The sequence below is a fragment of the Papio anubis genome, chromosome 18 (assembly GCF_008728515.1).
Source record: "Papio anubis isolate 15944 chromosome 18, Panubis1.0, whole genome shotgun sequence".
NCBI classification, from domain to species: Eukaryota; Metazoa; Chordata; class Mammalia; order Primates; family Cercopithecidae; genus Papio; species Papio anubis.
In genome coordinates this window covers 16865277-16882567 of record NC_044993.1, presented here as the reverse complement: position 1 = coordinate 16882567, position 17291 = coordinate 16865277, and the positions used below count along the sequence as shown (strand labels likewise).

Sequence of the window (17291 nt, the reverse complement as noted above, 5' to 3'; positions counted from 1 at the left end):
ACTTGTCACAAATGTGGCCATCTTTTTTAAGTTTACAGTAGCTCCTGTGAAGTTAGTAGCCCTTCCATTTGACACACTAATGGAGGTCGAGATGACTTCTCTAGAGGGCACCCAGGGAGTATAGCCAGAATTTGAACTCATGGCTTTTGCTTCCAAGGCCCATATTCTTTCTACCATATAACAGCTGCTCTGAGAACCAGTCCTGGATGACATCAGTTGGGATTGTTGACAGACTTGAAAATTACCCCGATGACATCTGAGGAAGGGAATGACTAAGAGAAGGATTTTAGATGCAAAGCACTTCATAAAAACACATTTCTCCAACTAGCCCATGATCCCAGAGTCAGTTCTGAAGCCCATGCTTTCCGTGATCCAGGCTTCATTATCCTAGGAGTTGACGGGAGAACTGTTGATAAACAAACCCATGAATTGCCTCCAACGCTTTAAGCCCGTCACTTTGACCTCCTTCTCATTGGGGCATTCTGCCGAGCTTTGAACCAGGAGCTCACTGGCAGATTTGTGACTCATCTCCCAAACTGCTCCCTGAAGAGCTGCAAATAAACAGTGGATTGGCCAACAGACACGCAGCAGGGGACAGTAGAGATACCTCCAGAGGACCCGAGGGAGTTGATGGGAGGGTGTGGGGCTGACTCCATGTACTCCAGAACCAGACACGGGAATCACAGCAGACTAGTTCCAATCACCTGAGCTTTGCAATATTTCACATACCTCCCCCAAAAGCCTTTAGCAAACTCAGTCGTGCCATGTTGGCACCAGGGAAAGGAACATTCCTGTCACTAAGGGGCTGAGATGTGATCTGGAGTCACTTTGGGCAGGCTTAGAAGGTTGTGACACCACCACAAATGAGGCCAGCCAGTGCCGTGTGGTTCAGATACCGGCTGAGAGCAATCCTTAATTTTCCTCTAGTTCCTTGCTGGGGATTCTAGCCTGTGTTGCTGTGGAACAGTGGTTCTCTTCTGAGGACCATTCTGTCCCCAGTCTCCCACCAAGGGGACATGTGGCAATGTTTGGAGACATTTTCGATTGTCACAGCTTGAAGGAGGATGATAGTGGCATCTCACGGGTAGATCCAGGGATGCTACTAAACTCCTACAATGCACAGGGCAGCTGCCACAACAAATTATTCAGCCTCAAATGCCAACAGTGCCAAGGTTGAGAAACTCCGGTCTAGAATCAGGGCACTTGAAACCTCCTAGGCATCCAATCTGGAATCGTGACCCCTAAGCACCTTAGAGCAGCTATGGACTCTGTCCCTAGGGAAAAAAATACTGCATATATATTAATATATGCATACACAGACATAAAGCTTTGCAGCTTTGCAGGAGGGTTCATCAACCCCTGGTGTCCATTCATGAATAGCCCCCAATTCCAGACACCCAAGGATATTGAGATAGGGTACTCTTAGGTGATAGCCTATTTTTTTATCCTTACAAATAAAATGCTGTGTCAAGACCAGCGATATGAGGCCTGTTTATGGCATACATAACTGGGACAGAGCATGCTCAAAGGCATAGGTCAGGAAAATCCCAAACAATGGGAGACAGGGCTGGGCTTACCATGCCAGAGCCTTTTCTTGCCTTCTCCAGCTCTTGGAAAAAGTTTTCTAGCTCTTTACCTTCAATATACCCATTTCCTGGAAAGAGAGAGAGAAAAAATCAATCTCAGCGCTAAATAGTAAGGGGAGCATGGGGTGGGCATGCCAGGGGCTTCGTGGAGAATGTCTTCTCCCAGCTGGCCCATAGGCAGGTGTCTAGGCCAGTGGAGCTAGGGGTGTGGGTCCAGCCCCCAGGACATTTGCACCTAGAGATCCAAGATGAACAACATACATTTAGCAGCTAGAAAATACTGGGAGGAACTAGCACAGGGTCCGAGAGGACAGAGGAGAGCAGAAGCTGGCAGCTTCTGTATCTGTCCGTAAAGTCTGAGCAAGCACTAGGTGGCGGAGGTGTGACAGGTCGTCAGCAAGTGGTGGGCTCTGGTCAGAACCAGAACGGGGTCCCTGGGATTCAGAAGGTGTAGTGGGTTGGAGTGCTCCCCCAGAATGGGACCTTATTTGGAAATAGGGTCATTGCAGATGTCATTAGTTAAGATGAGTCATACTAGATTGGGATGGGCCCTAAATCCAGTGGTTGGTGTCCTTATAGGAAGGCCTCGTGGACACACAGAGACCCTGGAAGACCACGTGAAGATGGAGGCAGAGGCCAGTGTGATGTGGGTTCAAGCCAAGGAACGCTGTGGGCTGCCAGCAACTACTAGAAGCCAGGAGGGAGGCAGGGAGCAGATTTGCCCTCAGAGTTCTAGCAGAGCCTGTCGACGCCTTGATTTCACACTTCTAGCCTCTGGAAATGCGAGAGAATACATTTCTGTTGTGTTAAGTCACCCAGTTTGTGGTGCCTTGCTATGACAGTCCTAGCAAACAAAAACAGAAGGGCCCAGAAAAAAGAGAACCACAGGGCATCTGTCCTATGGGATATCACCTCCCACCCCCCACCCCACCTGACACTTGGTCACAGGGATCAAGGATAGGAGAGGCATCCCACATGGTAATGAAGAGAGGAGGCTCTGAGGTCTGTGGATGCAGATTTAAAGCCTAGTTCTGCTGTACTTAACAACAGTGTGACTTTGAGACTGTTATTGAACTCATCTCATCTGCAAAGTGGGTTATTATAATTAAACAGGATTTTGTATGGAAAGCCCGTCCTCTAGTCATTATGAGTGCAGCATAAATGTTGTTACTGAGTTCCATTACTGGAACCCGTGTCTAACGTGGGAATGAATCTGTGGGAAGAGTGCAGTGATCAGAACCAGGTCTCGAGGTCACAGCCTGACTTGCGAGATCACTAAGTAGTGGGAGGTCCTTTAGATTCTCACGCCTTCAGCCTGGGTGGTCTAGAGACCAGGACTGAGCTGAATGCATAGTCAAGGTCACTGGTCAGTGCTGTGATTGGGAAGGAGGCATTTGTGGGTGGGAAATCAGGCAGGGCTCAGGCAATGCCTCCTAGACGTTGCTGCGGCAAATAATCTCCTGGGGATTTTTTCCTTTTTTTTTGAGACAGGGTCTTGCTGTGTTGCCAGGCTAGAGTTCAGTGCTATTCATAAGTGTGATCATAGCACACCACAGCCCCAAACTCCTAGGCTCCAGTGATCCTGCCTCAGCCTCCCAAGTAGCTGGGACTACAGGTACCTGGCACCCAGGGATCTTTAAAAAATATGGATATCTGGCCCCCACCTCTAGACTTTCTGATGCAGTTTGTTTGGGGTGTGAACTAAGCACCATGATTTCTTTTTTTTTCTACACTCCCAGGTGATTTCCTGTGTAGCAAAGTTTGAAAACCACTGACCTAAAGTCAAGTTCCAAATTTGGTCTAAAGCCATTGAGGAAGATTCCCGTAGAGCAGATTCAACTCGAATGGGAAGGGAGGTGGTAGCTTTCACCAAGGGCAAATGGAATTACAAACGCAACAGAGAAAATAAAGGAGCATTTACCCTGGCCACTGTGAGGGGTTGCGAGGGGAGGCTTTTCCCAGCCTCTCCTCCTAGGGTCCCCTGAGAATTTAAATTCTGAATAAACTTAGAGGCACTCTCGACTGAAGAATATGCCACGATAAATATTGTATGGCAAGAATCACATGAGGTAAATTATGTATTTTTGTCTGCAGGGAAAAGACGTGATTGTAATGGGCTTGCAGAGTGAGACTTGAGTTCCCTTTTTTCCTAGAATGGGGTGGTTATCTTCCTTCTAGGATGTTTGTAAAGCTTCTTAGGAGAACTGGAATTTCAGAAGAGCGTGGTTCCTGCGAAGCCGGCTAAAGTAGGGGAGTGAGGGAGAGGGAGATGGGCTTTCTAGGCAAAAAGACATTCATCTAGTTGATGATACTCTGAGTTGGAAGAATGAGGAATTTTTCTCTTCCTGGTTACTCCCTGCAGCAATCTGGCTATTCTCCTATTGCTGAGGTGCAATTTCTTCTCGACTGAGAAGGCAAAGTCACATTCTTCTCCTCGGAGGCTTTGTAGAGTCAGACGGGGAGGTGGAAAGCTGAGCTCAGCCCTGGGTGCATCTGCAGCTTCCAGAAGCCCGAGGCTAGGGCAGGAGGTGGGGGCTCAGAGCTGGCACCATGAATGCGTGGCACGGTTCAGCGAAGCAGAGACCACAGGAGCCACGGCTGGGCAGACACAGGAGCGAGTATGTGTCTGTTTCATAAGTGTGTCAGGAGGTGGCTAAAAGGAACTGGGTTGGGGAAGCCCACAGAGCAGCATGGTATGTTTCCAAGAGCTGCCTCCACTTAGCTCTGAACAGGGTCCCTCACTCCTCTGTGGAGCCCTGTTTTGCACCAGGTCCTCGATGTTCTGCTGTTTCTTCTCTGGCCCCCTCACCTACCATTTAGGGGGTCGGCAGAGTGACTGGCCTTTCTTGCTGAGGCACCGACACCTGGTTCTTCTCCTCCCTCTGTCGTACCCAGATCAGAGGACACCACCTCTGTGAACCTCAATTTCTTCTCCTATGAAACGGGGACAACGATAGCACCCTCCTCATGCGGCTGCCATGAAGATGAAAGAGGATAATAATACACTTGCCGCGCTGGCCTGCAGCAAGCCTCAAACGTGCGGGCGGACATTGCCATTATGGCCGCTGTTTGTGCCTCCCGCCCATGCTGCAAACACCTTGACCCTGGGCTGCTTTCTTTAGGTTGGAAAGATTTAGGGGCGCAGAGGGAGGCTAGAGCAGGCAAGGCTAGCACCGAGCCCCGCTCCACTGAATGCTCTGAACCCAAAGAAAAAAAGTACAGATCTCTAGGGGCCACCTTTTCCTTGGAGTTTTTCTGGGACCTAGAAAGAGTAAGTATTTATTTTTACTCCATCTTTTTTTTCTAGAAAGGTTTGAAGGAGGTTTAACAACCTCAAGAAACTCAGACAATCAGCCAGTGCCTCGCCCAGCAGGAAAGTTCTGAAGGTCAGTGGAATGTCTGTAACTTTTCAAAGCGATTTTGCTCTCTTGCTTTGCTCCAGCAGATAATCTGAGCCCTCACTATGGGTAAGGTGTGCGTGGGTTGCTGTGGGGGAAATGAACCCACACACGGTGTTTCCAGACACACGGGCATGGCAGAGTAGAATCCTTTTCTGCAGACAGAAGACACTGAGGCACACGACAGAGAAGGCAAGCAACTTGCTCAGGACCACACAGCCAGGGAGGACCAGAACGGAAGTGTCCTCATTCCTGATCCTGGCTTAATTCACTGATTCATTCATTTGAGGAATTTTTTTGTTTTGTTTTTTTAGACAGGGTCTGCTCTGTCACTCAGGTTGGAGTGAAGTGGCTGGATCATGGCTCACTGCAGCCTGAATGTCCTGCGTTCAAGCCATGCTCCCACCTCAGCCTCCCAGGTAGCTGGGACAACAGGCACATGCCTGACTAATTTTGTTTGTTTGTTTGTTTTTGGTAGAGACAGGGTTTTGCCATGTTGCCCAGGCTGGTCTTTAACTACTGAGCTCAAGCGATCCACCTGTCTTGGCCTCCCAAAGTGCTGGGATTACAGGCGTGAGCCACCGTGCCTGGCCCATTGGAGGAAGCTTTGTTGAGCATCTGCACTGTGTAGGCACTGGAGGTGCAAAGGCTAGCTAGGTCCTGCCATGGTGGTGCTTATGCTCTAATGGGGTGTGGGTGGGGCAGGGGACAGACAATAAGCAAGGATATGAATTTAAACATGGTGTTTCCAGTGTCGAGAGCAATGAAGGAATGATGGTGTCACACAGTAGATATCGACTTCCAGGGCTTCTTGGGAAGGACGAGCACGGAAGACCTCCCAAGAAACCTCAGCCTCCGGGAAGGGGATAGAGAAAGGAAGGAGGAAAACTGGAGGCAGGGAAAGAGGTCCAGTAGCTAGTAGCTAGAAGGGCAGCCCTGTGGAGAGAAGCCACTTCCCTGAATTCAGCTTGAGCAGCACAGGCAGCAGGAGGTTTCTGGGGCTGGAGGAACCCCCCTCCCCATACTAGGAATTCCACCACCTCCCTCTGGGCACCTCAACGAAAGGACAGAAATGTGGTTCAATGCTATGAGCCTTGATGTTTTTGAACTGAGCCACAGTTCCACCTTGTGCCTGGTGCTCAGGGAGCTATCACCAAGGTGTAGATGTGGGCCCATTCCCCATGAGCACCAGGGGTCAGCCTGGGAGAGGGAGGCAGACAGGCAGCTGACGGCAGACAGTGAGGAGCAGAGGAGAGACTGGCAAGCAGCACTGCAGGGCCCAGAAGGGACACTCCACACCCAGCCCTCCATTGTGGATGGAAAATGGCCTTCGCTGCTCTGGCTTCCCTCAAAGCAACTCCCCATCCATCGCCAGGAGGCCCTTATCACTGGAGGCTCGGGTAGAGGAGAGGCTGGTGGACACCCTTCTAGGAGGACGTCGGCACTGGATGAATGGTCTGCTGTTTCTATGACCCTCTTGCAGCGGGTGGGGTGACTGGTCACCAAGCAAGGCTCATGCGGATGGGCAGCGATAAAGATGTGGTTACCGTGGCAACCGTCACTTCTAACCTGTTGTCAAACCACGTCCTGTGAACACGAGGGAGCAGAACTGAGGTGAAACCAAGGGACCCTGCTTCCTTCCTTACTCTACTCTTGCTACCATTCTTCATCACCACCGTGCCTTGGTTTCCCCCAATTTAAAGTGAGACAATACTTCTTTACCTTTCATCTGGCCACAGACACTTGGGAAGCCATGCCTGGAGGAGGCTTCACCCCTCAGTGAAAAGAGACCTCAGGGAGGCCTTGTTCTCCATGAGCCTTGTACGTTCAGATTTTCTGGGAGTTGAACAGGTAAGAGGTACCTGAGTAACTGGTATAATATTAATAATTCTACCACCTGCTCTATGACTGTCCATGTGATGTTGGGCAAGTCAATCTCTCCGAGCCTCAGTTTCTTTATCTCTAAAATGGACGTAACTATTTATGCCCTCTCTACTTTACAGAGTTATGGTGAGAGCTGTACAAGGTAATGTTGTGGAAGCACTCTGGAAAATGTAAAATCTCACATAAATGGAAGGAACAAATATTGCCTTCCATTTATACTCTCTCCTCTTAAGTTCCTCTAAATCAGTTTATAGATGAAAACCCGTTAACCTGAAGAGTTCCAGCACCACTGCTTTCCTTAGAATACTGGTTCTCAAGCCAGGTATGGTGGCTTACGTCTGTAATCCCACCACTTTGGGAGACTGAGGTGGGTGGATTGCTTGAGGTCAGGAGTTCAAGACCAGCCTGGCCAACATGGCGAAACCCCATCTCTACTGAAAATACAAAAATCAGCTGGATGTGGTGGTGTGTGTGCCTGTAATCCCAGCTACTTGTGAGGTTGTGGCACGAGAATTGCTTGAACCCAGGAGGCGGAGGTTGCAGTGAGCTGAGATTGTGCCACTGCACTCCAGCCTGGGTGACAAAGCAAGACTCTCTCAGAAAAAAAAAAAAAAAAAAGCCAGGTGCGGTGGCTCATGCCTGTAATTCCAGCACTTTGGGAGGCTGAGGCGGGTGGATCACGAGGTCAGGAGATTGACACCATCCTGGCTAACACGGTGAAACCCCGATTCTACTAAAAATACAAGAAAATTAGCCAGGCATAGTGGTGGGCGCCTGTAGTCCCAGCTACTCGGGAAGCTGAGGCAGGAGAATGGCATGAACCTGGGAGGTGGAGCTTGCAGTGAGCTGAGATTGCACCACTGCATTCCAGCCTGGGCGACAGAGCCAGACTCCGTCTCAAAAAAAAAAAAAAAAAAAAAAAACGAAAGAGAGAAAGAAAGAAAGAAAAAATACTGGTTCTCAATTGAGGCTGTGTATTAGGATCACCTGGGAAGATCTGACAACAACACTGTTGCCTTGGCCCCATCCCCAGAATTTCTCATTTAATGGATGAGGGGGAAGGGGGTGTTTTCAAAGCTCTGCAGGTGATTCTAAAGCTCAGAACAGTCAAGGTTCGGAACTGCTTCAGAGCAGCATGTCTCAAACTTTAGGGTATATAAAAAGTACCCAGGTATCTTATTAAAGTGGAGATTCTAATTTAGTAGGATTGGAGCATAAGGGCGTGCTGTTCAAAATGCAGTCTGTGGACCAGTAGCGTTGGAACTACCTGGGCGCTTGTTAGGAATGCAGAATCCCAGGCCCACCTTGGACCTACTGAATCTCTTTCTCTGGGGGGTGGTGCCCAGCAGTCTATTGATCACACTGTCTTGGTGATTCATCAATATGCTAAAATCTGAGAAGCAATGGCTCAGTGGTTTTCAAATTTTGGTCTAGGCCAGACACATCAGTGTCACCTGGGGGCTTCTTAGAAATGCAAATTCTAAGGACTGACCCAGGACCTACAGAATCTGAGTCCCTGGGGATGGGGCCCAGAAGCCTGTGTTCTAACCAGCCCTCCAGCACACTCAAGATGTTGCATCCAGTTGCTTCTAGTGCACCAGCCTGTGTAGCACTCCGCGGTCCATAGATTAGTGAGGTCAAAGGAGGGAAAGTTCGCACCTTCCGAATTTCGTCGTTAAGTTGCACCAGAAGGCATCCAGGAGGCCTGGACACTTGTTGGTCTATCTGGAGTTCAAATTTACCGAAGGGGAACAGTCCTTTAACCTCCATCTGGACCACCCTCTGGGACAGTCAAATCCTACCCTTTGGGGTAAGAAATTGGCTTCCCTAGGCTCTGCCCCAGTATTAATCTGGCTTCGCATGCTGCGCATCCTTCACAAAGAGCTTTCCGCTTCCCACCTCATCTGTTCTTTAACAACCTGCCTGGTAAGCAGTTATCAACCCCATCTTAGAAAGGAGGAATCAGAGGGGGAAGGAGATTCAGCCACAGCTGACAGAGGTCCTGGCCTCCTTCTGTTTGTCCCAGGGACAATGTCTGTCCATATCTGCATTTGTCCTGGCTTCTCACTCTCGCTCTCTCTGTCTCTCTTTCTTTCTCTCTCGCACACACAGACACGCACACACACACACACACACACACACCTCTTCCAGTGGCTTCTGGAAAAAAGAATGAGCCCCAGAGTGAAGAGCTACCAGCTACCAGCTGAATGCTTGGGCACTTGAATTTCAATCTGTTTCTGGGCTGTGCTGCTTTGGACCAGTGGCTCCGGAGCTGGGCTGGGTCCCCTGAACCTGTGGACATCTGGCAGCCTAATGCTGGGCTGAGTCCCAGGCATGAGGGAGGCCAGAAGGATAGGGCAGATTGGGTGAGAGGGGAGATAGTGGAGAGCCAACAAGGACAGGGGAAGGGCTGAAGCCAGAGGCCCCAGATGGGCCAGCTTGGCAAACGAGGGCCTGTGATGCAATCCGCCGGCGGGCTGGGGCTGGAGAGGGACTGTTCTTGAAGAGCCTCAGGCCTGTTCTATTAATTCTGGCTCCCTTGGTGTTGGAATTGATTTCCCTGAGGGGTCTCCTTAGCCCTGGAAACCTCCCCCAGGGGCTTGGCTGGTAAAGCTGCTGAAGTCTGGAGGGGAAGATACAAGCTGAGCAGGGCAGGGACAGCTGGCCGGGCCAGGCTGGTAGCTACCCTGGCAATGCGGGGTTGGCGTCTTGTTTGTGAAATGGGTCCCTTAGGCGGCCTCCCCCGGGAGCCCCAGCTCTTCACAGACCAGCTGCTCCCTGCTGCCGGCTGGTGCAATCAGAGTCAGAAGCAGAGCCATAGTGGGCAAGAGCCCACTTGGAGGTTCCCAGCGTAGAGCTGGTGCGCGTGGACACTGTTAGTGAACTGGGGGGTTGGGGGTGGGAGCAAAGGGAGGGGTGGGGGACATTTTCCAGGGCCTACCCCAGATGGCTCAAGCAGCTGTTCCCTGAGAACCTCATATCCTGACATCACGCCACGCCCAACTGAGACGTATACAGACCCCTAGAGGTTCACTAACAGGGTTCAGAGAAAGCTCTCCTCTGACAACTTTCATCTCGGTTCTCAGTGTCAGACCCTGTTGATTTTAATGGGCCAAGACCCAATTGTTTTGATAAATCCTACGATTACCTTATAAACATCATAGGTATGCTGCATGGTAACTGTTGTGTCATTTACATAAACACTGAATATACGTCACGTATTTTGTGACCCTATTTCAATGTGTCTTTCGTTTTGGTACTGCAGGACCCCTCATGCAGCCGCCCGAGGCCAGTTGCCCAGGTTTCCATCCATCTCTGAGAGGTGCTGCTGTTGTGAATTTCCTCCCCATTCCCGAAACCAGGGACAAACAAACGAGCAGTGACCCGTGCTCTGGAAGAGCCTGCCTGGGCCCTGCAGTCTGGCCCTGAGTGGTCCCCAGTGTTGTGTAGGCTTAGGGACGACTTCCACCAGGTCACTGGGTTTCAGAGGGCGAGGATGGGAGCCTGGGCAGAGCCATCCTCAGCCCTTTGTGGCTTCTGTTGTTATTTTCAAAACCCTCAGGGTCCACATAGATAAGGAGCAGGACTCAGTCCCTGTGAGAGGCTTTGAGCACCCGCTGCGTCACCTGGGCCACTTGGAGGTGAATAGGAGCCCAGAAGAGTCTAGACAGATCCCCCCACCTGGAGACATATATATATATTTTTTACAAGGGAGAAAAGGTGTCTATCACATTGTTTTCTTCTTATATCTTTATTTATTTAGTTAGTTATTTTTTTAAAGATAGGGTCTGGCTCTGTTGCCCAGGCTGGAGTGCAGTGGTACGATCATAGCTCACTGCAGCCTTGGACTTCCTGGGCCCAAGCCATCTTCCTGCCTTAGCTTCCCAAGTAGCTGAGACTACAGGCGTGCACCACCACACCTGGCTAATTTTTAAATTTTTGTAGAGTGGAGGGTGGAGGGGTCTCACTGTGTTACGCAAGCTGGTCTCGAACTCCCGGCTTCAAGTGATCCTCCTGCCTTGGCCTCCCAAGGTGCTGGATTATAGGCCTGAGCCACTGTGCCCGGCCTCCCTTCTTATATCTTTATTGTTTTGCTGACTACACAGGAAACAGATACTCTTGAAAATTTTCAAGTGCTACAGAAATTAACTTAGAAAGTAAAAGAAAATCCCTTTTCATGTGGCTCATCCACTCTTCAGAGAGAACCGCTATTATTCAGTCGTATTTTTCTAAATATCCTGCAACATACATACGTCATTCATAATAAAAATGGGGTTATATCATAATAGTGTTCTGCTACAGTTTTAAACAATATCTTAGTAATACATCTTGGACATTTTTCCATGTCACTACAAAAGCTTCACTTTGCCCTATCATACTCCATCATAGAGATGACCATATTTATTTTTCTGTCCCCCAGTGAAGCACATACCCCCATGCCCATTGAAATTGTTAGTAATTCCAAAGAAGACTGTAATAGACATGCTTGTTTGTATAACTTTTTGCGCACATACGAGTATATCTATGTAGGCTAGATTCTTGGAAGGGAGTAGGATGTTCAACTTGGCCCCATGAATGTCCGCTTGCCCCTGGAAGAGAACTCACCTTATCTCTACACTCTTAGTTTCTTTCAAAGAGGTAGCAAAAGCTAAGGCACTTCTCTTTGGAGCTAAAACTTTGCTGCTTGCAGATGGTCAGTAAAATAGGAGCCTGCTGGCCTGTCTAATCAGAACCACAAATAAAGGACAGTGTGAACTCTGAACTGGGCATCCCTCAGCCACCTGGGTCCTTTAGAGGGGGAAAGTTTCTGATACAGAAGCGATCAGGAAGCAACAGGGCAATGGGCTCAGATACATAAGGCCCTGTCGGGGCCACTCAGAGCACGGAGGTAATGTGTGAAGAGCCCTAGACCCCACTAGGGTCATTGGGTGGGCTTGGCTGTGATCTTCCCTACCTCAGCCTTTCAGAGACAATGTTGGAACCCTCCCAAATGCATGCCCTTGGCTGACTGCTGAGGCAGAGTTGGTGGAATGGTATTGTGGACTAGGAGACAAGATTCCTGGTTTCCCCTTCACCTCTTCCTGCTTTGCTGTGTGATCTTGTGAAAAGAATTTTGCCTCTTTGAGTCCTAGTTTCTCACTCTCCAAACACACACATCTTCCTTTCTCTACCACAAGGCTAATAAGAATTTTGAAAATAATTCAGCTCTTAAGGGTGATGGTGGCTTTTTCTGTTTTGAAATGGGCTAAGGGTCCTCCTGCCCCCATCCTCCCTCTTGTTGGGATTCAGCTGCCTCCTAAGATCTCTTCGTCTTTGTTTACTACCAGCCAGCATCCAGAAGGGGTGCGGAGGTGGTTCCCACTCTCGGGGCTGTGGTTAATTGGGCTCCAGTGAGCTCACTCCAGGGACCTGGAGAGCTGCAAGGGAGAGTTCTCTCAGGCGTTTTTAAGATTGTGAGTGGTGGGGGGCACTCTAAGAATTGGGGAGAAACCCCATGTTGAAAACGGAAACCAGAATTGGTAGGAGAGAGGCCTAAATAGGGCTGGGAGCACCTCAAGCAGTGCGGTGTTGGGCTCATCTGCAGATTTTGGGTGTTCAGGAGGGGAGGAAGGTCACCCAAAGCCTAATTCTGGATCCTTTTGTGGAATTCCAACTTGGCTGTATACATATTTTCCTAAGTCACCTCTCTCTCATCTCTGGTATTTTAATCCTCATTGCCTTCCTTCTCTGTCGGGTCCATGGCCCTTCCTTGGGACTCCCTTGAGGCTGTGATGCAGAGATGGCAGTGGGAGCCTGATAGACAAGGAAGATGCAAGCATCGAGCTCCCCCTTCAACCCTGAGCAGGAGGGAGCCAGAGGCACAATGACTGTGGGAAGCTTTGAAGATCTTGGGTTTGGTGGTAGCTTAACTACACTCTAGCCAAGCCAAGGACCCCATTTTGGGATCCATGAAACTGCCCATCACCCCCAAGGGTGGGTTGGGGGCTTTTCTTTGGGGGAATGGGAGGGAGACGTGTACCTATCATCATGGAAAAAAACCCTCTTCCAAACCAAGCAGGTGTCCAGGAACCAGAGTGGGGGAGTAAACGCTGGCCAGGAACCAGTCCCACCAGTAACTTGCTCCATCACCTCAGAAAAGTCAACCCCTGTGTCTATTTCCCCATCTGTATAAGGGGAGTCATGGTCTGCCCGGCAGCCTCACAGCTTGAGAAGGTGCAATTGTGCTTAAGTCCAATGTCTCAGATAAACGTAAAGATCTGCATGGTTATAGACAGTGCTCTTGGTTGTCCCTCTGAGAATGGGGGAAAGTAGAACTGTAGAGTCCTCTGTTTATAGCTGACTCATCTACCAGGAAGCCAGTGGTGTAACCTTGGCTGCTTGGTAACTTTCCTTGAATCATGCAAGTCTCTGGTGCAGATAAACTGGCAGGAGCCTCCTTAGGGAACGTGCATGTCATCTGGAATACTAAAAGGCTGCACTTCTCTTAGGAGAGTCCTTTGTACCACGGGAATTTTATGGCAGGAGCTGGGGATTAGAAATACAACCCCTCCTTAGCCCCATTTTACAGATTTAACAATCTACCCACCTCCGTCAGTAATTCATAGGCAGATCACAGTCCTAACGCAGGTATTCAAATGCCTAGTCCCCTACCCCTTCAGCTTTCTCAGTTGGCTCCAAGGAAACAAAATTTCACCCATTAGCATCCCCAGACATTAACCCCTGCCTCCCTATAGCACTCTGGACAGAGGATCTCTGTTCTGCCACCTCCACACCCTGCCAAGGCAAGGAAGGGAGGAGGGAAGAATGGAGTGAGGCACACCTGACGCCCCTCTGTTTTCCATCCTCCTTGCTCTCAGACCCCAGGATAAACTCCCTGAGCCACCACTCTGTCACCCCACACAGATCTGGGACAGGGGCCTGAATGACAGGTGTCAGAGCCCACAGGACTGAGCCTGGCCTCCTGGGGGGCTGTGCAGTGCAGTGGTTAAGAACTTGTGTTCTGGAGACAGCATCTGTCTTAGCCTTTTCCGTTGGCCTCCCTTTGGGGTCAGCCCCTCCAGGAGCCATTAGCTACCCCAGGGGAGGGTAGCTGCAGACACCACAAAATGTCTGAGATGCCAGGACGTTTTGAATGCTCATCTTAGCCAGGTCTGTGCGTAGAGAGGGACATCAGATCACTTATTTTTTCAGAGTGACAGAAACAGAGTCTCTAGTGATATCAAAAGCCTCTAAAGGGGGACCACCCTTTATGCCTGAGTCAGACCACCACAGACTCTCGGAATCCCAGTGCTGGGGGCTACCTCCAAAGGTCATTCTGTCCGGCCCTTGCTTTTTGGGGGAGTCAGTGTCAAGACCACACAGAACAGAGGGTTGGTCACTGAGGCACTTAGGGTGGTGCCTCCCCCTACCCAGAGATGAAGTCACCAAGAGCACCAAGGATTATTACTATGAGGGAACAGGTCTGGGACTGGCACCCCAACGCTGTCCCCACCACACCCACTGCTGCTGTGTTAGGAAACCCACATGCCCATGGCGGCTGGAAAATGGACAAAGGAAGCCTGGGGGGTGCTCAGGGTCCCCAATGCCATTTTATACTCCTGCTCCCAGCCAATCAAGCTGGGGAGGCCAAGTTTCCCTTCAGGATCCCCTAATTTATCCCAGCCTCCAGCAGTGTAAGGGGGCTAACCTGACATTCAACAAAACGGGAAGAGGAGGAAAGAAATGAGTGGGCTTCTGAGACCTGTGGCTGGAGCAGCTGAAGGCAGGGGAGGTGGGGGAGATGGCAGGGGGAACCTAGAGGCCTTCCCAGCCCAGCCACCTCTCTGAGAAAGCTCCCACTTGCTCAGAATAAAGCTGCAAATGCGGGTGGGCTCTGGGTCATCTATGTTAGGGAAGAAAGTTACTGACAGTTGTGCCCAGAGCAGCCGGATGTCTCCCAAACTCGGGAACCCTACCCCAACAGGCTCTGCGACCAGGCCACCTCCTAAGGGCAAACGTACACCTGCCCGCATTCAGCGCCGCCCCCTGCCCCCTTCACCGCAGGTCCCCTGGGTGCCAATGGGCACAGAAGTTGGGAGCTTTACTAACCGTCTGCGTCAAAGTGCTTCCAGATTTCCAGGAACTGGGACGCCGTCAGCTCGGCCAGGTGCAGGTAAGGGGGCTGCTGCTGCGGGCCAGCCATGGCGAGCCGCTCGGAGACCTTAGCCTGCACCGCTCCCGCTCCGCGCCGGCTGGGCTCTGGCACTCGCGCTGGGGCTGTGCGCCACGCTGCCCTTATATACGCTCTGGAGCCTGCGCCCGCGCCCGGCTGCCAGCAGGGGGCGCGCTCGCTCAGGGAATCCGGCCGGGGCGCGGCGCGGCGAGGGCGGCGGCACGAGAGGCTGGGCCCGGACTCGTAGGGGGGCCCTTACCTCTGCGCTGAGACCCCTCGGCGCCGGGCCAGGGACACCCGGAGGATTTTCGGTGAAAAAGAGGGAGAGGCTGCCCTTGCCTTCCCTCCCGATCGTCTTGAATACATCCACCACTTCTTATTGCTGGTAGTAGCAATAATAACAGTAGTAACAACACTAATAGTGATACACAAATTTGACAAATATTTAGCACTCGGGCTTCGGAGTTCACTAGGTCTCTGTCGTGCCTCCTCTCTCCTGATCCTTCCACAGCAGGAAGAGCAGGGACCACTTTTCTGATGAGGTATTTGTGACTTGAGATGATTAAGAGACTGGCCCAGCAAATTAGTGGCAGGGCTAGAATTTGAACTCAGCACTCTGTCCACGTCGCACCTGGCTCCTTCATGGGGCCCGGTCTTGCAGAGCAGCCAAGAGTTCTCAAGGCTTTAGTGGGGAGCAGCTAGAATCAGCAGTGCCCTGGGAGGATTCCGATGGAAGTGGCGTGGGGATGGGGGTGGGGGGCTTCCGATGTCTGTTTGGGTCCTGGTATATCCGTCCCCTTGGAGCCTCCCTCCACCCCTGGTACCTGCCTCACCCTGGCCGTGCTCTGGGGGGCTTTTAGACATTTGGCCAGGGGATGGCAGAACTAGATCAACCCGTACCAGGTCTTAACCACGCCCACCTAGGGACATCGTGGGAATGTGCCTGCTCCAGTGGGCAGAGAACAATGTCCAGCTCTATCTTGGGGATGTTCTGAGCTGGTCTCAGAGAAAATAGACGCAGCTACTGAGCGCACACCCTGAGGGCAGCAGACAGGACTCCCCAGCAGGGAGCTGGTTCCCCTCCCCATTCTCTCCTGCGGTCTGAGCCCTTGGGGGTCTGTCCTGGCCTTGTGGTAAGGTAAGACACCTTACCCACAGAGTGACAGAGTGACAGCATCATCCCTCGTTTCTCCCCTCTCCTGCCACGGAGTGACTGAGACATGAATTGACGCTCATTAACATGTGCTAATAAGTGTTAGCTGAACCACCTTCCAAGAGGAGAGTGAAAGGGAAGGAGGTAAGTGAGAATGAAAAGGAGGTCGCTGCGGGACAGGGGAACCCAGGAGGAGACAGAGAGGGGGTTGTCCCTTGGAGAGAGGGCCAAGCCCAGAGAGAGTCTCAAAAGGGCAACAGAGAATGCAGGTTCCAAAACCACTTGTTCTTTGGCTAGGTTGAATGTGTTTAGAGTTTCTTGCAGCAACAGACTAGGAGGGAGAAGTCATCAAAAACTAGCTTTAGAGGTTCCCACGCACCTTGCTGAGAGATTCACAAAAGCCCCTAGGGAGGCAGGATGGCTCAGTGGTTAAGAGTAGACCCTCAAGAATCAGGCTGCTTGGGTGCGAATCCCAGAATCAGCTGTGCGACCTTGAGCAAATTACATAACCTGTCTCTGCCTCAGTTTTTCTCTTCTGCAAAATGGGCATGTGGGCATATGCCTCTCAGAATTGTTGGCCAGGTTCGGTGGCTCATGCCTGTAATCCCAGCACTTTGGGAGGCTGAGGCGGGCAGATCACGAGGTTAAGAGATTGAGACCATCCTGGCCAAAATGGTGAAACCCCGTCTCTACTAAAAAAAAACCAAACAACAAAAAACAAAAAACAAAAAAATAAAGTTAGCCAGGCGTGGTGGTGCATGCCTGTAATCCCAGCTGCTTGGGAGGCTGAGGCAGGAGAATTGCTTGAACCTGGGAGGCAGAGAGATTGCAGTGAGCCGAGATCGTGCCACTGCACTCCAGCCTGGGCAACAGAGTGAGACTCTGTCTCAAATAATAATAACAATAATAATAATAAAATTGTTCTGAGGATTAAATGAGTTAGGGCTCCTGCTGCCCTTCATGGAGCCAGTGATCAGTGGTTGGCTTGGCAAGAAATTTCTCAGTCAGCACCCCCTCCCCTGCGCTAGCTAATGGCTCCTGGAGGGGCTGACTCCAAAGGGAGGCCAACGGGAAAGGCTAAGACCGATATTATCTCTAGAACACAAGTTCTTAACCAC

The 17291-nt window shown here is 50.8% G+C and overlaps 1 protein-coding gene across 1 annotated transcript in view; it reads right to left on the bottom strand.

The window, feature by feature from the left end:
• Positions 1-15129, bottom strand: part of CALB2 (calbindin 2) — a 32097-nt gene extending 16968 nt beyond the window's left edge. The window contains exons 1-2 of the mRNA XM_031658633.1: positions 14957-15129; positions 1578-1654 (exon numbers count right to left, since the gene is read on the bottom strand). Of these exons, the coding sequence (XP_031514493.1) occupies positions 1578-1654; positions 14957-15050 (171 nt within the window). The 5' untranslated portion in view covers positions 15051-15129. The remainder of the gene's footprint in view (positions 1-1577; positions 1655-14956) is intronic.
• Between the last annotated feature and the right edge of the window lie 2162 nt (positions 15130-17291).